Source organism: Zeus faber (assembly GCF_960531495.2).
Source record: "Zeus faber genome assembly, chromosome: 7".
Lineage (NCBI taxonomy): Eukaryota > Metazoa > Chordata > Actinopteri > Zeiformes > Zeidae > Zeus > Zeus faber.
The window spans coordinates 12796986-12821000 of record NC_137203.1 but is presented as its reverse complement, the minus strand read 5'-3'; the positions used below and the strand labels follow the sequence as shown (position 1 = coordinate 12821000).

General features: G+C 45.3%; 2 protein-coding genes across 2 annotated transcripts in view; one reads left to right on the top strand and one right to left on the bottom strand.

Annotated features, from left to right (window-relative positions):
• aopep (aminopeptidase O (putative)) overlaps nucleotides 1–15026 on the top strand; it is a gene marked incomplete at its 5' end in the record, with an annotated part of 82246 nt that extends 67220 nt beyond the window's left edge. Inside the window, 3 exons of the mRNA XM_080004194.1 lie at nucleotides 5133–5219; nucleotides 5320–5469; nucleotides 14309–15026. Of these exons, the coding sequence (XP_079860320.1) occupies nucleotides 5133–5219; nucleotides 5320–5460 (228 nt within the window). The 3' untranslated portion in view covers nucleotides 5461–5469; nucleotides 14309–15026. The remainder of the gene's footprint in view (nucleotides 1–5132; nucleotides 5220–5319; nucleotides 5470–14308) is intronic.
• A 594-nt stretch (nucleotides 15027–15620) lies between these two features.
• Nucleotides 15621–24015, bottom strand: part of fancc (FA complementation group C) — a 29234-nt gene continuing 20839 nt past the window's right edge. Inside the window, exons 11-15 of the mRNA XM_080004531.1 lie at nucleotides 23050–23125; nucleotides 20790–20892; nucleotides 18821–18995; nucleotides 17217–17411; nucleotides 15621–16707 (exon numbers count right to left, since the gene is read on the bottom strand). Of these exons, the coding sequence (XP_079860657.1) occupies nucleotides 16543–16707; nucleotides 17217–17411; nucleotides 18821–18995; nucleotides 20790–20892; nucleotides 23050–23125 (714 nt within the window). The 3' untranslated portion in view covers nucleotides 15621–16542. The remainder of the gene's footprint in view (nucleotides 16708–17216; nucleotides 17412–18820; nucleotides 18996–20789; nucleotides 20893–23049; nucleotides 23126–24015) is intronic.

Sequence of the window (24015 nt, the reverse complement as noted above, 5' to 3'; positions counted from 1 at the left end):
TAAATCCTAAGTGCAGGAGGGTTGCTGTGAAAACACAGCTGTGTCTCAGCCTTTAAACCTCCCACATTAACAAAGGCCTTGTCTCGAATAGAAAGATTTGATACATATTTCCTTTTTTTATTGCTGCTTATTCATTTTATGAGATGTTTTGTTGCAGTATAAATATATAAGCCGTGCCTCAGACATTCTGTTGCGCGGCAGCCATTATGCTGTCTCCAGTTACTCTGGAGTCACTCCATAACATTGAGTTGTGTTGTGGATTCCACTCTCTGCGTTTTAGAATTTAACGACACGCTTTTTTTTTTTTAATATCAAAGGTCCACACCCTCACATGCTTCTACTTTTAAAGCATCAATGTAATTCTATGAAACCGCAAGTCACCGAGGCCATTCAGAGTTCAACTGAATATATTCAGTAATAAAGAGATGTATTTTAAACAACAAGGGGGAAAAAATAACGTTCAATTTGTTGGTGTCTTTTGTTCGTCGGAGGGTTTTCCTTTTGCTATTTACTCTTGACAACAGTCCCAGAACAGAGAAAAAAGGTGGAGAACCAGGTTAACATTTAGAAAGTCCCTCCTGGGCCTCTGTTGACTGCTCTGACTGGCAGACTAAAGGAGATTTTCATTGGCAATTTCCAGGAAAAACTTTAAGGGTTTTCTAAAAATACACAGGGCCATTATGTGCATACTTACACACACACACACACACACACTCGTACATGCACCTAGTAGGAGGCAATGGCCCAGGCCTAATGTCAGCAGTGCCTTTCAGACGAGGTTAATCACCTATGTCTCTCCTTATAAATGTGACCATTTATTTTCTCCCTCCTCCTCCTCCTCCTTCTCTCTCTCCAACTCCAACTCTTTCTTCCACTTCCCCAGATCTTCTGGTCCCATTCACCTTTTAGCCCATAACATGTTTTCTTTTGCCACGTGCCTTTCAGAAGGTTATTGATGACATGGTGAGGGAGTCTTTTTTTAATTAAAAGCAGCGTAGCGCTGGCTACAGCCGGGTGGACTCAGTGAATAAACCCAATTTCTCACATCCAACAACAAAATGCTTTCCCACTGATGTATTTCATTGGACACATTGAATTGAAATTGAAAGCTGGGCTTAATCCTCCTCGTCACTCTGCCATTTTTCTTTATTTAAACATTTATCCACTGCAATAGGTGGAGGTGATTTTTTTTATGATTAAACGTTGTGTACTTAGCACGGCGTGCTGAACAAACAGTACCACTGCCAACATTGAACTCAAGTGTGGCGTGAACAATAGTGTGCGAGCACCCGCTCAAGTGTCTGTATGCAAGCATATGTGTGTGCATTTGTGTGTTTCTGTTCTTGAACCAGTGGGGCTACTTTGTGAACTGTGTAAGTGACCGTGTGTGTGCATCTATGACAGTAAAGTGTGTGTATTTCACTCACTTAATTTCATATGTGATGTGTACTGTTCCAGATGGTTGTGTGTGTGTGTGTGTGTGTGTGTGTGTGTGTGTGTGTGTGTGTGTGTGTGTGTGTGTGTGTGTGTGTGTGTGTGTGTGTGTGTGTGTGTGTGTGTGTGTGTGTGTGTGTGTGTCTATGCTTCAAGGCGGTCTGGTGGTCAAGCACACAGGACACATTATAATGAAGTGGCCCCTTGCTGCTTAGGTTAGGTTTACCACTCCAATCCCTGGAAACCTACTGTCTGGTTTACAGGCCACAACACGGGGAAGGAGAGGAGTGAAAAGGACAAGGGACGAGACAAGAATTAGAATATTCAAAGCGGACCGAAGGATTTTTCTTAAACACAGACCTTCTGCAAATAAAGGGAAGGGTAGGAAAGAGACTCTCCCACCCACCCACTCACCCAACTATCTGCATCCGAAATTCATTAGAATTAGAAGCGAAGCATTAAAGGGAAATTCCACCTCAAAAAGCAACATAACCCTCACGGGGCAAAATTTTCCGTCAAGACTGAGGGTGTGTTGGGATGGGTTTATGGTTACATACTGTCTTGTTTACAGCACGCCTCCACACTTAGCCGGCGTAATTCGGCATAATATCAGTGCTTTGCTGGGTGTTTCGGAAGGACCTGTCATGGCCACCGCGACACCGATGTAAACATCGTCTTTACATCGCCGAGGGATAGTGTTTGATTTTTTGCGATAAAGAGCACGTAGCATGTACATCATGGTGGCGGGGTTGCATCAATATATGAAGGAATGTTATTGTGTGTGCCATTAGAGAGAGAGAGAGACAGAAAGACAGAGACAGAGAGAGAGAGAGAGAGAGAGAGGGGCCACGGAAGGGAGGAAAGAGAGAGGGCATGAAGAGAGGTGCACTAGGCAGCTGCTCCCCTCCAGGGCTCTCCTCAGGAATGTAACCCAGCACACGGAACAGCTGCTCCACGGCTACGCACACTATAAGGGCAGGGCACACACACACACACACACACACACACGTACGTGCATGTGAGTGTGGAAATAGCGTATATACAGTACATAGATAATGTAAACAATGAGACCAGACAGAAAAGAAAGACCTTTAGAAGCTAGTTCCTCTTCTAGGGTAAAAAGGTGGATTCAGATGAGCCCGTTGCTTCTGCCAGTCATTGCTTATCTCCCTTTAAAGTGCCGCAAAATAACGGCGCGGGCACACACACACACACACACACACACACACACACACACACACACACTTACACTCACTGAAATTCAACACAATCCAATTCTAGGACTCGTTTTTAAGCTTTCAATGGCTAGACACACATGATGATATTTTCCTAATCCTTCCCGCTGTTGGATCCAGTGTTTCCCCTATAATTGTACAAGACTGGCTGCCAGGCCAACGAGAACCTCAGCCAGGCCAAAAAACAAAAAAATCTTTTTAACGCCAAAAACAACGGCACTGTCCCCGATAAACATTTTTTAATTACAGTTGTTTTTAAAGGAATTTACAGTCCATTGGCTATTTAAACACATGAAAAAACTAGGGTTGTTAAAATGTGCCGACTAAACGACCGACTGTCTCCGTGTCAACAGAGAATCAAAATCGTTTTTGTGGGTTTTTTTTGTAATGGCCTATTTAAAATGTTCTAAAAACGTTGCGGTTTTTCCAAAATAGCCCATTCAAAACGTTCAAAATAAAAAAAACAAACGTTAATTTCTTTTACAAATGGGAGAGGGAGCAAGTGTGCACCTGCAGCGCCGCCGCGGTGTGCGCTGCAGGAGTTCGAAGGGTCTCGTGAATCCCCGCGGCGCAATGAAAGTGATGAAAGATCTCATGAATCGGAATGAAAGGGGCTCGGGCGCAACACCGCCTCAGCCTCGTCCGTCCTATATTTATTTGTATATTTAAGGCACTTAATGGGGGGGGGGTAAGAGAGTGATGGAGAAAGTGTCCCCATTACGGGCGCCCCATCGCCAGCGCGTGTACCGACGGAGAGGTACCGATGGCGTCCCGGTGGCTCAACCAGATGCGCCAAGTGTGAGCACCATACAGGCAAAATGCCTGCAGCAACCCGGGTTCCAATCCATGATTATCTTTCTTATTTTCTGGGCGCAATTTTGGTGGGCCCCCTCCTCGAGACGACGCCCTCGGCGGCCGCCTATGTTCTCTATAGGAAGCGCTGCAAGAAGAGTACTCGAGGGCCTGCATGAAGATTTCAATAAATGGTGCTCCTGCGGCAAAATGTCTATATCCGGATGCCATGGTGAAATTTGACTCCAAGCCAAGGAAGATAAAGTGCAGCAATGAATCATGCACACTGTGGTCATGACGTGCTAATGTTTTGCAAAGGTCATTGGTTGCTCAGGTAGTCGTTATGCAATAAATGCAGCTTATTAAATCATCCTCGCCTTTGCGATCACTTTGTTTTAAGTGTTGTGAATATCCCGAACGAAACAAAAAAATCTGAACGCAAATATGAATCGCGGACCGCCTGCTGCGCCATCTGACCGAAGCCGACCGCGCCGATACGCCATTTGCCCGCCTCGTCTGTCTAGGGCTGTTTTCGGTGCGCGGCGCCAGGCCTGACACTCTCTGGCATCTGAGACAGAAAGAAATAAAATAAAAAATAAATAAATCTAAATTAGAACGCACACAAAGCTGCAGCACCAGCGCTGCTACACTCGTCAGCAGATGGAAGAGGAGAATCAATTATCAGGAATGCTACGGCTCGGGCTCTTTGTGAATACCCTGGAGACGTTGAAGTATCCTGAGAGTCGAGGGAAATGGGTTAAAACTGCCATGGGAGAGGCCTTCAGTGTTGCGGTGTTTGAAGATACATTTTCAGAAATGTTTTTCAGGATTTCCCACCCTCCAATTTCCTTTGTTTTTGTCTCTCGTTGACAAACACATTAAGTCCCATCAGCACACATATAGATGCGCGCGCGCGCACACACACACACACACACACACACACACACAGACACACACAGCAGATGACGTTTGAACCCGTCTCTGATCTCTCCTGTAACCGCAGCAACAGAGCTCCTATTGATCCTCTGGGAGAAAGGCCAGGCATCGGCTTACACACACTCAAAATCATAAACACACACACACACACACACACACACACACACACACGCAGAGGATAACACACACATACGCACATCTCCATATCCATTTCTTTAAAACAAAGACGGATCTTACAATAGACGGTTGCAAAGTTAGGAAAATGAGCGGAGCGTTTAATAGCAGAACACAAATACTTAAATCCCAAATTTTGAATAAAAGTCTCCTTTGTGAGGAGAGCGGCCCAGGGCCACGCTATTCAGTAACATGACATCACTGGCTCTTTGTTTCTGCCGTCTAGAGATTCCTTTCACATCGAGGCTGCTCTGCTGAAAATCACGGAAATAAGAGTTTGTTCAACCTATCGGTTTACCCTGAAAAGTCATTTCTCAGGAATGAAGGAAGCTGCTCTTTTTTTGGGACTGAAAGAACACGAGAGTAGTTTAACTTTTCTTTTTTTGGTTTGTTTGGTTCGGGGCTTGCGGTCGGCTCGGTTTATCCTACGGTTTACTTACCTGCGTTGGTCTTCTTTTGGATTCGCTGAGAGATGTGAAGAACGCGATGGGACAGATTGTGCGTGGAGAGCATTTGGAGAGACGGGGATTTCACCGAAACGGTTTGTTTTTCTGTTTCCAGGTGAGGCACCGCTGGTGTGAGCTGGTGGTTAAAACCAGGTTTTCTCAGGCTTACGACGACGTGGAACACTTCTTGGTCAATGATCAGGTAACAACAACAACAACAGCTATCCAATTTGACATTTGTTTTATGTTCCTGGAATTAAAAACATTACCTTTAATGGTGCACTGGTGGGATTTTGTTTCAGGCCATGGGTGTCTACCTGTACGGGGAGCTGATGGTGCACGAGGACCCAGGGCAGCAGGCTCTGGCCCGTCGATGCCTCTCGTTGGTCCGGGAGGGGATGGACCGGTCTGCACGCACAGTGGTGGAGGAGATGGTGCTATGACGCCTCAAGGTAGCCCCTCACACCAAGTCGTCACTGGCCTGCACCTAATGTCAAAAGCGCTGCGTCCATCTGTCTTTTTTTTGGGGGGGGGGGGGGTTTACGTCCTTAAAGTCAGCGTTCAGTTTGAGTCCTGTGGCTGAGTCTGTCGACACAATTAATATATTCATTCAAACCTGATGTCTCTGATATCCAAGTGAGAATGAGCTCTCCTTCATTTTCTCCGCAACATAAATTTTCCTTGAGACATTAATAGTCCACTAAATGTGTTGAAGTGGGACAATATAAAGGGGGCCGTAGGATTTACCTGAACATGAACTGGATTTATCGTCCGTGCCCTAAACTGTGATGGTAGTAATGGCAAAGATGCTTTGTGTTATTCTCAAAACGGTGGCACGTGTTTGCTCTTGGCGTTAATTTGTTCCGTTTTGAGTTGCACTGCTCAAAGTTATATAAACACGAATGTAAAGTAGCTGCGGGGCAACAGAATGTGGCAGTTTTTGTTTGTTTTATCTTCTCCTTGAAAGACGTTGCGGTTTGAAACACAATGTAAAATATAAAACCTGCTAACGAGTGCTTCAAGGACAATTGTATTGGGATCAATCAGGGTTATATCTGTCCCACCCTCAACTCACTTGGCAATACTCCCCAAGTCCAAGTGTGTGTGTGTGTGTGTGTGTGTGTGTGTGTGTGTGCGTGCGTGCCGGAACGGAGGCTTTTCCGTGCCTTCGCTGCAGCGGCGTCAGGATGTGTTTGTCAGCGCAGGAATTTTGGAATGTGTTCCTCAAACAAACGAGAGCGGGGCGGCGGACGTTTTCCAAGGGGGCTCCGCAGAGGGCTCTCCACGTAGAGTTCGGGGGATTTCACATGGTTTAACCCGAAATCCGAACGTGGGGTGGAGGGGGAATGCGACGGGGACGATCTTGGCCCAGTCCTGCCCTGTCACCGTGCCGGGTGAAGCAATTTTTTCGAGCTCGGTAAAGGCCAGGAGCTGTGCAGCTCTCAGGAATGAGTGCAGCGGGGCCGTCGCACTTTGCCGTGACCCGTCGCCGCTTCCTGTATCTCCTTCCAGTCGCTAGGAGACGTCGCGAGGCCTTTGACCTTGGCAGACACCAGACGGATACTTGTCCAGGTCAATCTGCATGACTTACAGCCCAAAATCCTTTTCCTTGCTGTGACTAAGCCACAAGACAAGCTTTTATCTTCGCCCGGTCTCTCTCACTCGCACACGCACACACACACACACACACATACACACACAAACACTTCCATATACACACACACACAGATAAAGGGACAGATTCATGCATTTGCACAGGATGTGAAAGGCTTTCTCAGCAAGTGCTCCGTCTGGCTTATTCCTGATAAATCTCTCTGATACACATACATGCTGAAAAAGACACACACACACACTGCAGTGTCTGTTTGTGCCCGTGGATATTTTGTCATCAGCACTATCTCGCTGTCCCTCCTTGCGGGGGTGGTGGTGGTGGGGAGGTTTACATTAGTACAGGGCAGTGGCAGAGAACCTCTTTCCTGTTTGGGGCCAGATTGTTTAGTTCTTCCATTCATTTTATTTTACCAGACAAATTATTAAAAGCAAATTCAAGATTAATAATTACATGAACGACAGCGGGCCACAGACTTCTATTAACTATTACTTTAAACTACGGCTATATCCGTTCTAGGAAGCACCCAGTGGGCCACGTGATTGATTGGAGGGCCGCAATACGCCTGTGGGCGGCAGGTTTCCAACCCGTGGTATAAGGGAATGGAATAAAATGAGGAAAAAAGCCTTTTGAGATATTGTTTGTCATGTTTTCCCCTCGGCTTGAGCCAAACGGGACACTGTAAACATGGATGGATTGTGCTGGTCAAGTAGTTCAGGCCCAAATCGCTCGCCAATTAAAATGATGGATGAACTATCACTGTCCCTGTGTGTGTGTGTGTGTGTGTGTGTGTGTGTGTGTGTGTGTGTGTGTGTGTGTGTGTGTGTGTGTGTGTGTGTGCTCCCTCATCACCCTCTCTTAAGCAACTACACTGCCTATAGATTCTACACAAACACGTATCGTGTCATCACCACACACACACTTACTATACATGTGCAGCTGCCACAAGACCTAAAACGCATGCACAGCAGTATCACCAGACATATGTGCATATTGCTTATCTCTTAAATGGTAGGAAAACAAAGTTAACCCTGTAAACACACACCGAAACACAGATTAAGACACACACACACACACACACACACACACACACCCTTTTACATTGCAAACTTTAGCAAACTTTTGAATCATTTAATGGATTGGGTCATTAGAACATGATGACATAATTATGTATATATATATATGTATACACACACACACACACACATTATTCCATAAGAGGCATCTGTGTTTCAAATAATTGGAAATGAAATTACTTTTGTTTAATATAACATTAAATATAACATATCTATATTTTCATTTATATTGGCTATACTCTCAAAGCTAATGCCAATATTCTCTCAATAAAAAGTTTAGCCCACCAATACAGATATTGGTAGGCTAATACAGATCCGGACATGGATCTGTATTGGTACATCCCTAGAACAACACACACATAGACACACACATAGACACACACACACACACACACACACACACTTACGTAGACACACACACACACACACACACACACACTGAAAGATTAGAGTGGGATTAGGCTGAGGCAGGCTGGGAGGGTTGAAGTGAAAACAACATGTCTGTCATGGTGCGCTGGCTGCTCGGTGCATTCAGGAGGATGGTGATTTCTCCTGGTATTTCTTCCTCCCCGCTCACTCCCCTGTTCTTTTCTTCCCCCCCGGTACATGCCTCTGGAATCCCTCTTGATCCGCTTAATGAGGGGCATATCGCCAGAGAAGCAGAGCGTGGTGAATGAGGGGGGAGGAGGAGGGGGAGGAGGAGGAGGAGGCGGAGGAGGAGGAGGAGGAGGAGGAGAGGATCTACAGGTCTGGCCTTCAGCGTCAGGTTGTTTGGTCGCGGAAGGAGGAAAAGTCGGGAGATCTCGCAATCTCAGCATCGGGGTCGTCTCCCGGCGGGTTCGCAGAGAGCACCGGGCATTATGGGATACAGCGGGGTTGGACGGAGAGCGAGAGGGGGAGAGACATAAAGGGGGGGGGGGAGAAAGATCTTGTTCTTTCATGTCTGGGCTGTGAGGGTTCCTGGCGTGCTGATTTGTGACTTATGATAAAATCACATTGCCAGGGATTACCACACAACCCTGACCCCGCCGGCTACCATGGCAACCCCTCCCGCCCCTCCACCTTTACACACACACACACACACACACACACACACCCCAGGAACTAAAAGAAACAGGACTATCTAAGAGCATGTGACTCCGTCCCTCTTTGAATGAAGTTGATGGTTTGGAAGCGTGGAACAGAGAAGGATCATTTTGGAGCCAGGGTGTCTGGTGTGCATGTGTGTGTAAATGACAATCTTGCACCAAACAGTGACGGTAACTGGAAGTCGTGTTGCATTATATAATGTAACATTTAAGTGATGTGCGAGGTGACTTTTTGTGTGAAAACATACTTTTGTAATCAAGGCACCCGTGTCAGAGTCGGACCCTTTGGCCTGGTGGGATTGTTCTGGATAATGTTGCTTTGCAGGTCGCCGGATAATAACGATGACGAATGTTTTCCCCGTCGTCGTCATGTGAAACACATTTACGTTTCACATTGTTTTCATGTCGGCGACCCGACCTCACACGAGTGACTGCAAAAAGAAAAAAAAACACATACACACACACACACACACACACGCACTGTTATCGGTGCCGCGTTTCACCGACGGAACAAGAAAGAATTTGTTTTTACAAATAACGCTCGGGGTAGTGAACGGAAAGCAGATGTGTCTTGAGGGACCCACACATCAAGTTTTATCCTGTTTTGGTTTTTTAAAACTTTTGGAGCGGCCTGATACCCCTGGCAAACTGGATACATCTCACGGCGTCAGGGAGCGCTTGGCCGGAAAATGGAAAAATTATTGACCGCCTGTTTGAGATTACACGTGACCATCACTGAACAAATTTATTGGCGAGGACAACTTAATCACAATGTGCTGCCGCTGTAATTATTCGGGTGGAGGTCCGGAGGGCGGGGGTGGGGTGGGGTGTTCTCTTATCGACTCTCCTTTCGGTTTAATCTTTTTTTTTTTTTTTTTTATGGTTGACGGTACATTTCAAATCTCCTCCCTCTTTAAGAATGTCGGCGCGCCGGAATGCGCACGTCAGCGGGCTTTGTGAGCTCTCTCCAGACAGGTACAGAGCTTAGCTGATTGGTGAACAGTGATTGATCTCCTCTTTGTTCACAGTGGCTAAGTTCTGCACCTGAGGAGAAACCTGACGTCTCACACACACAGAGAGAGAGAGAGAGAGAGAGAGAGAGAGAGAGAGAGAGAGACTATTAAGGGGTGAAGAGAGACAGAGGCTGATCCTGCTGGTTGCACGCTCCTGTAGAGTTGTACAATGCTGTGTGTGTGTGTGTGTGTGTATATCTGCGTGTTTATACTCTAGAAAGAAATTGGCGTAGCGTCTGACGTCACTCGTCGGTTTCAGGGATGGTTTGAAGCGGCGGGTTTAGGTCCATGCTCGCCGCCATCTTGGTCGGAAACATTGGGGCAGACCCGCCCAAATTCATGGCCCCAGGGGCTCAGAGTCGGGTCGGAAAAGTTGGGCTGCAAGCGCTCAGAGGCTCCTAACAGCCGCTGTGCTTCTGTTTTGTTTGGTTAACCATTCAAACTTTTTTTTTTCCTTCCTGAATCTTTAGATTGAGCCTAACGTAAGAGCGCCGGGCACACACCGCCAACGTCCCAGACTTGGGAAGGGCGATGCGTTTAGTCTCTCCTGCGTGGTCTTTATTTTGCCTTGTCGATGATGGAATAAGACACTTTTCCCACTCAGGTCTTCTCACTCGCTCCCTTTATTTTAGAGTCTACAACAAAATCATATTTCAACACGGTCGATGGTTTGGGCTTAAAAAAAAAAAAATGACGGTGAGCGCCGCCGTATTTTTCCACGGCTCGGGTTTTCTCGTTTCTTTTTTTTTTTTTTAATGGCGTGTCACTCCTCTACCCCTCTTGCTCTTATTTCCTCAGGTGTCCTTTCTCCTGCCTGACCTTTAAGTGCCTCTTGACCATTTTGTTCCCTCTCCTCCTTTCCATCTCCTCTTATCTCCCCCCCCCCACATCCTCCGCTCCGTCCTCCCGGTCTGTTTATACAAAGAAAACGTTCTCTGAGCTCCTTCTCCTCCGCCCCCGCTCCGCCCGCCCCCGCACCCCCTTCCTACCTGCAGTGTGTCTCCTGTCTGTCTGTGGCACTTCTCCGCCGGGGCCGTCGCCCCTCGGAAGAGTTAAAACTCGGAGGCCTCACAAGTTTGACGCGGCGCGCATCGTTCCTAATGAGCTGCACGCCGCGCTCTCACGCTCCGTCTGTTGTTCTTCCTCCTTTCATCTCCCCTCCCCCGCTTTTGTAACTTCTTTTTTCTTTTTCTTCCCGCCCCCACCCCCGCCCCCATCTGATCTCCTTTCCCTTCCTCTCGTGTGAATCAACATCTTGTTTTTAATCTTTGGAGTTTCTCTTTGAATTTGCCGTGTCTGTGGTCTGGTGGACGGTGGTTGTGGAGGACCCTACCGGTCACGAGAGACTGCGTGACTCGGCTCACGCTCGGGACCTCCGCCGCCGCGGTCGCCGCTACAACCGTCATCCTCGTTGCGTGACTTATTTTCGAGCTGCTGCCTCCAAAGACTTTCGCAATCGCCCAGAGTCAAGAGACTGGAGACGCAGCAGGATTATCAGTATTCAGTTTCAACCCTGGAAGATGTGCCCCGCACTTAAGGTTCTGAACCCAGACACATTTTGGCCGTAGAACTGGTTAGGATTTCTAGCGGCTTAGATACAAAGAATGAAGAACCTCATGGATGCATTCCCACGCTGTCGGGAAAACAAAATGATTGGAAATAGAAGTTAAATATATGTTCTCCATCTCTACACAACATTGTGTCGTCTACGCCCTGCTTACTTATTGCTGTGTGCTCTATGCTTTTCTTTTCTTCTTAGAGAAAATAAAGGAAACAGAATCTTCTCATCCCTGAAAATGCCTGATAATATAAACAAAAGGCAGGAATTCCCAATCGGACTCGGTCACAACCATTAAGGTTGCAAGCTTGACAGGCTGCACCATGGGACAGTTCCCGAACGAGCCGAGATGCGGTAAACAAAGCAGTACCAGCCTTCTCATCTGCTTTAAAGACAGCCAACGTTCTTGACAATGTTATATATATTCATTGTATTATCCATCATTCAACAATGTGATCGTCTGTCTGGGCATGTTTTTGAAAGTAGTCTTAATACGTCAATAGCTCTAATTTACTTCATATGTGTGAACCTGGTCCTTGTGAGCTACACAAGTATTGGATTAATCAACACATTAAAGCTTGCTTTTATTGTTTATTTTTATTATTTATTATTGCATTTTATTAGGACCAACGTACTCCTACTTATTCATGCAGATACGGGTCAGCAGCTTCAGTTAATGTTCACATCAATCATCAGAATGGGGAAAAATGTGATCTGTGTTTTTGACTGTGGTTTGATTGTTGGTGCCAGACGGGCTGGTTTGAGTATGTCTGCTGATCTCCTGGGGTTTTCACTCACAACAGCCTCTAGAATTTACTCAGCACGGTGCGAAAAACAAAAAAAAAAAAAAACACCCAGTGAGCGGCAGTTCTGCGGCCGGGAATGCCTTGAGGATGAGAGATGAGCAGGAAAAACCTCAATATGCACAACACGTCAAAATTTGAGGAGGGTGGGCTACAACAGCAGGGCTCACCAATACTAGACAGTTGAAGGCTGGAAAAGCGTAGCCAGGTCTAATGAATCTCGATTTCCACTGAGGCACACAGATGGTAGGGCCAGAATTTGACGCCAACAGCATGACTCCATGGACCCAATGTGCCTTGTGTCAACAGTCCAGGCTGGTGGCGCTGGTGTAATGGTGTGAGGAAGATTTTTCTTGGCAAACTTAAGGCATCAGTCATCGTTTCATTGCCACAGCCTACTTGAGTTGTTGTTGCTGACCATGTTCATCCCTTCATGGCCACACACATCTTCTAACGGCTACTTCCAGTACGATAATGCACTGTGTCACAAAGCACAAATTCTCTCAAACTGGTTTGAACATGAACATGACAATGAGTTCAATGTTCTTCAGTTTCCTTCCCAGTCACTGGGTCTGAATCCAACAGAACACAACTTTCACAGGATGTGAAAGAACGGGAGATTCGCAGCATGAATGTGCAGCTGAGAAATCTGCAGAAATTGCGCGATTCAATCATTTCAACGTGGACCAGAATCTCAAAGGAATGTTTTTCAACATGTTGTGGAAATCCATGCCATGAAGAATTGAAGCTGTTTTGGAGAGCAAAGGGAGGCCCTAGCCAGTATTAGTATAGTGTTCCTAATAAAGTTCTCAGTGAGTGTATCTTATTACTCTGGATGCATTTCAGAATTCTTTTTTTTAACAGGTTGCATTGAACCCTGCCTGATCAAAACAGTGACAGATGGTCGAGAGCATATTTCAAAATGGGAAGATTATAAGTGATGTATGTATTACGGCCTTTTTATATTCACTCCAGCAAAATTGTGACTAAACGAGGACAGATGTGTGAATTAGAAATGAGGGCCATGTGGAGCTTGCCAGTGTCAGACCTATATTTAGGGTCTGCTAAGAGTAATGGCCATCAAAGGCCTGTAAAAGAGGAATTGCCATCAGACCCCATATCTAAAAGGTGATTTATTACATTCTAATGGGACAAATGGGGTTCCGCACATCAAAAGACAATGCAACATTGTGTAAAGAAACCCAAAATATACTCTTTTCTCCAGCAACTACCATGTGCATTTATTGTACTTTGGGGAACTGTTCCAGATTGGACTAATTTGTATTTCAATGGTTGTGTTATGTCATTGCGCTTGAGTCTATAATTCAGGCGTGTTCTTTGTGGACAAAAGTGATTTGATTTGGAGAAAATCATAGCTTATTTTCTTCACTGTTAAAAATAAACGAACCTTTAGCCATCCACGGACCAGTCACCATGTGTGGCTATAATGAGATGGAACTGGACCTGGGCTTGGCCTCCTGTGCCTACTGAGCTGATAATCAGTCTTACAGAACCACTGGCTCAGTTCAGCAGGAACAGGAGTCCGGTCCGCTTGTCACCGTACACCAACCATCATATAAAAACATGGACATGGTGGTGGAACTGCCTTGTGTAAAGACATTTTTGAAGGATCATCTCTGGAGATTGAATGGGGTAATAATACCAGTCAAGAATAACTATACTGTACAATCCAACAAATAAGACAATGTACTGTATCTTTGCATTTTTACTCAAAAGTGTCTGACCCCATTGACCAACAGATGCAGTTTAACAGTGTTCTACAAGCAGCCAGATGGGGGGCACAGTTACACTTACCTCCTGCCCTCTCTGGCATCACCAGTCAACCACATTGTGCATTTGGCTACTGTACATTAAAGGATCAGATTGAGAATGTTTAGATCGTTATCCACATTATCCTGCTGCTTTTTGTGACTGTGTGACTAAAGCAAGGATGTTGGAAAAGGAACGTCTTGAGTTAATGTTCTTTTCAGTTTTTGAAAATCTAGTCTGGATAAATCTAACCACATCCAGACATGTTTTTGAATTCCCCTGACTTTGAAACTGTGGACCATGTTATATTATGAAATTGTGGATGCACTTATGTACTAAATGTCTTATCATGTGATTTTAAACATCTTTCACAGGTTCTTGGCAACAGTGAAAAAGAAGAGCTTTGCTCAGAAAGGCTTAGAGGACTAGAGAACTAACCTCCGAAGAACGGATGCCGCAAAGTCACCTGCATCTCAAATGCAATGTACAGCTAAGTCAGAACATCACACCGAGGCCAGTTGACTCCATGATTTGCAGCACTATTCCAGAGAGTAGTACGTGTGTGACGATATAGTTTACAGCGTTGTTGCCTCCCGCTGTAAACCTTTTTTTTTTTTTTCCTTTTTCCCCAACTGTCATGAATGGACTCATTTGCCCTGGTGAGCGATGGAGCCGCCTGTGTTCCTGTAGAATGTATAAATACGGAAAAGATTAGAGGAGCAGAAATCTTTCCATCCACGCTTTATTTCCCCAGAACTGCCGTGTGCGGCTGTTTAGTCTGAGGTCATGATCCGGTTCCGAGAGTTTAGACTGAAAATACTTTCAGGTGAGTCATGTTTTTATACATAACAGCTTACTCCGACTCTGTAATCACTGGCTTTGGAAAATATACAAGAGATGGCCGATTGTTAGGGTATTTCAGACCATTGTAAATAATATCTTTGTAACCGTTATAAAGGCCAAAATGTTTTTATGATGCATACTTTTGTGGGGGTTTTTTTTTTACTCTGAATGTATTCACTGTGGAGCTCTGTCTGTCATTAATGAAGCACAATAAAAGTACCTGCTTCACCTGTCGCAGGTTACGTGGTACATTTTTCCACTTCCTCCTCACCAGCAAATCCAATCCTGTAGCGCAACAAAAATGATGTTCTAATGAATCACACGGTCTACCAAGTATAAAAAAAAAAAAAAAAACAATACCTGTCACACCATCTGCAGTTTGTCTGGCGTTAGAAAACAAAACAATGCTGATCTGTTTTTTGGGGGGGGGATTGTATAACCACAATCACCACCAAAGGACTTTGTTTTACTCAATTCAGAGATACTACTGACCTTCATTACCTTTATGCTGAATGAAAAGTTTATTTTTCAAATCCTAGAGTGGAAAATGTGTCCTTGGCAACAACCTTGAGTTTAGAGAACATAAAATATGAACTAAAGGAAAGAAGGGAAAAAAACCCACAAATTCTGTTTTCACTGCCCTCACCTATAGACACGGGGTGGTAATCAGTGAATTCTGTCTTCCATACACATCTTAATCTCTTTTATCCTGTATAGAATAGAGAGAGAGAGTGTACGACATTTGAGAAAAATAAATGATGCCCTGAGCTCCAAGAGTCCGCTAACCACAGTCACCAAGTGTTTATTCTGTCTGATTTCAACAGCATAAATAGACATCACATCTGTGCCGCAGGAAATCGGCTTTTTTAATAAAAAGCTTAAATCCAGCCATGGCGGGCTATTGACAATACATACTATATCCATAAATACTATATCAAAATGTATGAAGCAATAAAATTGAATGTTACGCTGCAACAACTACTACTAGAAGATTCAGGGCCGACACATTTCTTCACGTCTTCATGTATTTTCATGATTAATAAACAGTTACTTACAAATTTGACAAAATACATTTGCAACAACTGTATTAAGGCTGGGAGAAAAGCATCATTCTTTATCATACAATTCTACTGTTTTTATTTCTGGAAGTTATTCAATAATTGCCCGCTTAAATTAAATACCACCACAGTCACAAATGAATTCAGATTTATAATTTTAGTATAAGACTGAAATTGTTCCGTGAAATGCTACGTGGAACGTAATGTACGTCAGATAAGATGTCAGTATACTGATATAGACTCATATTGTGAGCCGTCTCGTCAATATCTGATCGAATCAATGCCCAGCCCTGAAGCTTTCGTATGAGAAGCTGCTTTTCCCTTGAAACCCGAGCGTCTCCCAGTCAGTGTGTGTGAAGCGTGTGGAATCTGTGCCGAACTGGAAGACAATTACACGAGTGGGAGGCTTTTGACACATTTCACAAGCTGCTTCCTAGCAGCGCGCCGCGTCGGCCCTGCGGTGGTGTGGCAATGCGAGTGTGTGTACGTAAGCATTATAAGCAACGTGTGTGAGAGTGTGTGTGTGTGTGTGTGTGTGTGTGTGTGTCCTTCGAGGCTGGATGTGTTTGTTCACCGCCATGAAAGCAGGTGTGCATGTGGTGGTTTTCACCAGTGTGTGTGTGTGTATATTCAGTTCTCCATAGCACTCTATAGGTGTGTGTGTGTGTGTGTGTGTGTGTGCGCGCGCACACGCACACGTTTGGGTTTCAGCGGGGATCCGTGGATGCCTGTGCGAGCGCGTCCTGAAGAGCTTTGATCCTCAGCTGAACTCTGTTAGCGTCGCTGGGTGAGCTGCCTCCTCCGCTTAGCTCAAGCGCCGCTGAGCTGAGAACACACAGTGCTGCGCCGAGCGACGCCGAGCCACACACCACCTGCGGCGACACCAGACATTACAAAGTTGAAATTAAATATGCATGAACAACAAATGTAATATGTTTTTGTTTTTTTTCCCTAAATGATTTACTTGGTTTGGATCTGTGTTAGGTAGAGTTGTATATTCAACAGGGTGTCTGGAAGTATCAGTTAAATGATGAGATAAATAAGAAGACTCATTTTTAACAAAAATTAGTTTGTCCAAAAATCTGTCTTAAAGTATTATATTCTTGAGTAGATCTGAGGGTTTTATAATTTAAATGTCAGGAATTACAAATGGATAACTAAAATCAGATAAAATGTTTGCGTTGAAATTACGGCCTCATAAACGTAAGACTAGGGACTTAAGAACTTATATTTGTAAAATTGAATCAAAACCATTTAAGGAGCCACAGACATCTTGGTCCAGATGTGGAAGTGACGACACTCGGCACATGCACTTTCACATCAGGAAGCTTAATTATGGGTGTAAACAGATGTTGCTACATTTCTAGGAGAGCTTCCTCACGGTGCGTAGTATTTTGGTGGCCGTGCTCAGTGGGCTCCGGGAGTGAGCAGCGGCGTTGACCAGGATGGTGAGCACCAGGTGCTGGGCTTTATTGGACAGGAGCTCCACTAAGGCCTGCAGGCGACTGGCGGGAACAGGAAGCGCCGAGGACAGGAAGAGGAAGCTCACGTGGGCCCACGCTTCTTTGGCCCTCACCTGGCGGCAAAAATGTAGTTGTATGGTCTTTGATCCTCACACCACGTTAACTTGATAACAATAATATATTTTTTATTAATATTTATGGGTATTATATAAGAGAAAGTTCATCGATCCGTGGTGGAAAATTGAGTAATTCATCAAATAAATTCATATATGAATCCAAACTGTTAATTTCATTTAAAATATGATAAAAACCTTTTTTCCAAATTGAGCGCCAATACTTTATAGATTGTTGAAGGAATTTGGGGTTTAATTTTTTCATAACCTAAATTTATACATCACATTTATACATCACGATAACACAATATCTTCATTTCAGGAGGATACGCCGCACACCGAAAAACAATAAATGACAATATCAGCTTCATCACTCGGCCCTAGCACCGACATCGCTGATAAACCGTATCACTTCATTTCCAGCCTGCACCCACTCCGTAGGGGAAAAAAAAAAAAAGCAATAAAAAATAAAATATCGACAGAGTCGTGCGTCAAAATAGCGGCGGACAATTGTGTGATGGCACAGGGCTCCGGAGGTGACACCGCGGTGTTAGTGTCGTCTAAGAGGAGGAGACGGAGCAATAACGCAGCGGCTGCTTTTCCCCCGGGCGGAGTGGCCGAGAAATCAATAGCGTATCACCCCTCCACACCCCTGTCCTCCACAGCTCCACTGCACCGCCCGCGTCACTAAAAGCCAAATCTGTAAAAAACGACATCACGCCTTCAGCCTCGCTCATCCCGAGCCCCCGTCTATCACTCTTCCCCCTCTCCGTCTCTCACCCCCCGCTCTCTCTACTGCTCCCGTCCTCGCTCGCGGAGGGGGGTCATCCATAATTAATCCCCCAGCGCGTTATTCACCCTTCTCTGAATCTATCCTGGAGCCTCGGGTGATGACGGAGCGCGGACGCCCCGCCCTGTCGCCGTGTCACGCTGGGATGTGATCCATACGCACGGAAATAGAAACGTAGCGGTTGAGTTCACGTCACTTCACTCAGTACGCGGTGAGGGCCGACCACATCTGGCTTCCTAGCATCACCTCGGAATGAAATGCCGCCAATACCGATCGTGGGTTAATGTTGGTTTGGTTTGATCTTGTTATGAAGAAAGTGAAAGTGTCAGTATTTATGGTTTAAAGCAAAGACGTATAAAAAATGGCCGTTGAATTAATAATTTTTGCATTGCAAAAAACAAAAAATAAATGGCGTTGTGATAGGAAATAACAACAATGACCAATTGATACAAACTTCAAGATGGCTTCCTCAAATGGTTTCTGTCGTCTGCACCGAGGAAGTGAAACGTTCCCTAACAGTTGAGATAAAACCAATCAAGCTCCCGTCCCAACGTTTTGACGGCTGCTAACACATAACGGGGGGGGGGGGGGGGGGGGGGGGGGGGGGGGGGGTGTTCACCAGTTGCAGTGTCCTGTGGTGCCCCCTGTTGGTGGGGTGGTGGTAGAAGGTCAGCAGCCACAGCAGCGGGTTGCAGTCCTCGGGCGGCGCAGACACCAACGACCGGACGGCGAACTCCACCCAGTGAGCACACTGAGCCAACAGGAACCAGGCCTCAAACACAGCATGCGGACCCCTGCAGGGTGGGAGGAGAACGCAGGCGCAACACTGCAGGAGGAGCCACATACACACACACACAGACAAACGCAGACGCAGAGCAATGTATGTGTTTTGCCCTCTATGCCACTACTGTTGGAGCTGAAAAGCACGGGTTCTACCCGAGCTTCCAGGAACAATAAGGGAGGGGCTACCGTAAGACATCCGAGTTACACCCGAGTGTAGTTGTGACAGCGCACCACAGTAATGGCGGCTTGGTTACTCACGGCTATTACACAAATTCCTCGATAGTTTGACATGAAGGAAATTTCAAAAGTGGACTGACAAATGACATTGCAAGAGAGCCGATTAAATATTCACAAGCATTGATTCTACTGGCACGGTGACATAAACAATGAATGCATGGACTGAAACGCAGAGCCTTGTGAAATATCACCGCAGAATCGAATCGATTCCCTTCCATTTTGGTTGCGCTGCTCTTTACACCTCGGCTGCACGACTGGGACGCCTCAATGACTCGGATTGTGCACATCGACATCACCTCAACGTTCACCTTGTTCTGGCCCCGAGCCACTTCTACTCTAAATAACATGCGACATTATCACGATACGTTTCCGATGATAACAACGGTATCGGCATACAGGCGACTCGGCGGCTAGATGGTATCGCAAGAAAATTCCTAATGAATGATGCTTAATGAACCCTTAATAATCACAATATCTGTGCAATTGAAGGGATCAATCATATGAGATATTAAATCGGGGCATGTCTTCATACAGAAACCAGAGATAAAATAAGGTCAACCAAAGTGCATAGAGGTTGTGGTACTGTATCACTGGAGCTACACAACATGGCAGAAGGGAATACAGCAGAACACGGCACAGAATATATGACCGAGTGCACGAGAAGCAGTATCTGACGGTAATGGAGGTCGAGAGAGAGCGAGAGAGAAACAAGTGAGAGCCAAGGGACACGAGGGCGAGTGAGGGGTTTTCTCCGGTAAAGGGTAAAGAAATGAGCAACCCAAAGATATGATCTGGCAGGGGGGGCGAGGAGGAGTCAGACAGCTGCAGCCACCGGGGGAAGGCTTAGGAGTTAAGAGAAGGGGGATAAGATCTCTCAAATTTCCCTAATACCATCATTAAAGCTCCCCGTGCCCAATCTCCCCCCGAACCCCCTTATCCCTTCAGCTCATGTTTTTAACTGTGCCGCTACGAAAGGCCCCCTTGCAGCCACATGTTTCACAACGCGCTTGCTTTGCCACCGCTGGCTTGGAACAATGTTTTTGGGAAGTTTGCGTGGCGCTCCGGAGCAGAGCCCGCCGGGGATAATGGAGCCCCGTTAAAAACCGCAGCTCGGAGGGCGGCGAGTCAGACATCCCCATCCCTGCGCCATCGGCCACGTCTTTCTTTCCACCGTCCTCTCTCTCTCTCTCTGTCTCTCAATCTACCATACCGTCTATGTTTATCTGAATTGTCAGTCTTCCTTCTCTACCACTTTTTTTGGTTCACTCATTTAAATGCAATCTTTTATCTTTCTTCTTATCTTCACACTCCTTACAATTCTCACCCCTCTCCCTCGCTCCCTCTCTCCAACAATCATTTTCTCTGTAGCTCACTCTTTCCCAGGCTAATAGCCACTAATGAGTGCTTAGAGGAGCCACACCACACACTGTGATGCACCGGGAAAATATCTAACTAACCACCCCCTCAACACCAGATAATGGAAATGAGCGCACCACACAGGCATTCAAAGGGCTGATAGTAGGAGGCAAACATTAACGCATTTCGTCGATGCCTCGCTTCTCTCTCACCTAGCGCCGTTGTTTGCGTCACCCTCCTCTTCCTCCTCTGTTAGTCTCCGCAGGGATTCGATCAACCAGGTCAGGTGATCTCTCCGCGCCTTCGGGGGCATCTCTGGGAAGGGAACATGTTGAATGGCAGAGTCGTATTGACCGACTCTGGCATCAATAACCATTTTACGAATCAATCGCCATCCATATGAGTCAAAGCCAGGCATCTATTCGGTTCATCTGGAAGGCGGTACGAGGCCAATTACCACTCTGAATGTATTACTTTTGATGGGGGACAACACGATCCATCCATAGGACGCTGCCGGAGGACTTTAATAGAGACCCCGTGGCCAAGCTGGTCGACTCACGCTCTGAACATCTTTATTGAAGATGCGGAGTACTCCGAAATGCCAGCCCGAATTTACCACCCCTGCAGACAGACTGCAAATCACGATGGAACTTCTAATCTTTCACTTCCCACTGTACCGGTTCGGTCTGGTAGGCAGTGAAAAGTGGCCCTTCGTCCCACACACAGTAATAATTAACTGGGGGTTCTGGATGAGTTCCAGCGTGTCCCTAAATTGCCCCCATTCATGCAAATCACTCCTGCCCACAGGCCGGTCTGACTACACACTGATAAGCCTCCTCCGGGCCCCCCTCGGATCACCTGTAACGACAAACACTTCTATGCAGGCGTAGCACCAGTTCACATTCAGTTATTGTCATTTTATTTCTTTCTAAAAGGCAAATTAAATAAAGGTCAGCGAGTCTGTACAAAGTACTGAACACATAGGAAGACGGCGTGAACAGGGGCAGAACCACCGTTTTCCATATGCATTCCGATCCAGCATGACCTGTGTCAGGAGTTCAGTCTGATTGATGGCCGTGTTGACACTTGGTATACACCTCAGCTTCAGTTTTATTCCACCATCGGTCAAATTATTGAATTTTTTTTGATTTGACGTCAAACACTTAAGCGTGATAACTAACTAGAATCGATTGGAAAAATACAAGCCTCGATTCATTCTGCAGAGGGATGTTAGTTCGCACTCGGTTAAAAGGGGACCAGAACAGAGGGCCTTTGTCCAAACTCGAAGCTCTTTACATTGTTTACAGGCCGGGTTTCATAAATGCACAGATACAAATGTGATGTGTGCAGTTTGTGCACATGATCGTGCGGTTTATTTAGCGCTCTTTCTTAACACCTACCATTGGAATTTTGACATTATTCCATGGCAGCAAATTCCAGAGAGTTCACCTGTCTTTAACAGACCTTCAGCGCGTAGTGTACGCTTCAACACAGTTTATGCTTTAATACATACTGTCATACAGTATGTAATGGTGTGTAAATGTGGTAAAGTTCAACAATTAATCATTTTGCCCCCCCCCCCTTGAACCTCTCGAAAGACAGCTGGGGTTCCTCAACCCCATGTTGGGAGCCACTACTTTATTATAGAAATCCTACAATACTGAATACCATTCTCGGCCATACATATTGAAAAGGCGTGGAAAAACTGGATGAAAACTCAATTCATCCTTGTGAAAATCACATGGATGTTTAGTTTCACTGAAATGACCTACTCAACTACAAGCCGTTGGATTTCATGCATTGAACTCAAATCTCCTCCGCCTTTCCAAGCAATATACCTAGAAAAAGAGTAGTTGTCAAATTTTGCATGTTAAACTCACTCTTTGAAATGGTCCCTTCATTTTTGTTGTTTAATTGGGTTGCCAGTATTTTAAAATTAATTAATCCTTTAAGCAAAATATTTTCTCTCTACTTTCCATAGGTATGCATGCAGATTAGTGTTGACATGCCACTGCACATAGCCGCACACAGGGGTTGAATTGGAATTTGTTAAAAAAAAAAAATTGCAAACCTATTAAAGTTATTTTTTTATGAAAGGTCAAACATCTGGAAGAATCAGTCTATCATGATGCATGTTGGGCTTGATTATTCAGCACCCCTATCCATTATTCACTCAGAAAAAAATTATATCAGTGAAAGCATAATTAGACTAATAGTCGTGCAAAAAAAAAATTAACAACGGCGGTGAGGCTTAGGTGTCTGAAAAGACAGCTCACTTGAAACGTTTGGTTGTTTGGACAACTGGAAGTTATCAGTGAGAAGGATCGCTTCCTGAAGGCCCATAAAGAAAAATACGGAACCCCCGCAATATCGTTCCTATTTATTTATACACCAAATGCGGGCGTGGTAAATTTGCCCCTAAATTGACCCGCGGCCACACGTGCCCCACATCAGACGTCCACACGCTTTTACCTGTTGGCTGGGTCAACAAAGGAAGCAGAAGGTGTTGAGGCGTGTTTGGGAAGAAGGTCTTCAACGACACACACTTCTACAAGGAAACAAAGCAGATTGCACTCGGTGCTGTGTAGACTTTAATCACAGCTTTGTCTGAGCTCAGACTCCGCTGATCAAACCATAGATCACGGTAACAGAAAACTGACAGGATGAATCCATGCATCACTTCCCTCCGTAAATGTGCAAAACAATTTGGCGGGGAGCCAGTGCACCCATGATATAATATGTAGTAAAGTGTAATGTAGTGTGTAATAGGTACTGTTTAGTGCAGCATGAATAGGAGAATTTTAAGAGTCTCCTTCAAACACAAAGAATCACTGCCATCTAGTGACTGTGCCTCCACTTGGCATTACATATATCCCACCTAGTGTGAGACGGGGGAGTTACCGTCGTTAGTCACCAGTCTTGTAATGCATAGGTTTACACAACATATACTCACTACTGGCGCAATGTAAATTAAATGTTAGGTAGACACGCCTCACCTCAATCGACAAAAAATTTGAAGCGAATAGCTGTGGGAATTGTGGTCAAATGATCAAAATAATGAGAATAACAGTAATGACTACCTTGGACAGTGATTCACAGTTGCACATTGTGTCACAAATAGGAGAAAAATAACATTCAAAATGTAAAAGCAACAAAAAAATATATATATTTAAGCGAAAACTAAAGAAAATCTGGTTGGTACAATGCACACTTGGGTACGAGGTCTTCTGAATAAGCTGTCCCTGCCAACACTGATGGGTGTACCCTGGTTCTACTCCAACGTGCCTGTGGTTTGTAGAATTTCACTGTGAAATCCACAGTCAGAGCCATCTCAATAAAAGGCTTTTTTTTTTTTTTTTAATACTTGGGTAGAATACTGCCTAGTTTCCTGGTTTTTTTTTACTTTGATACTTTGCATCCTCCACCAAAAGTACTTCA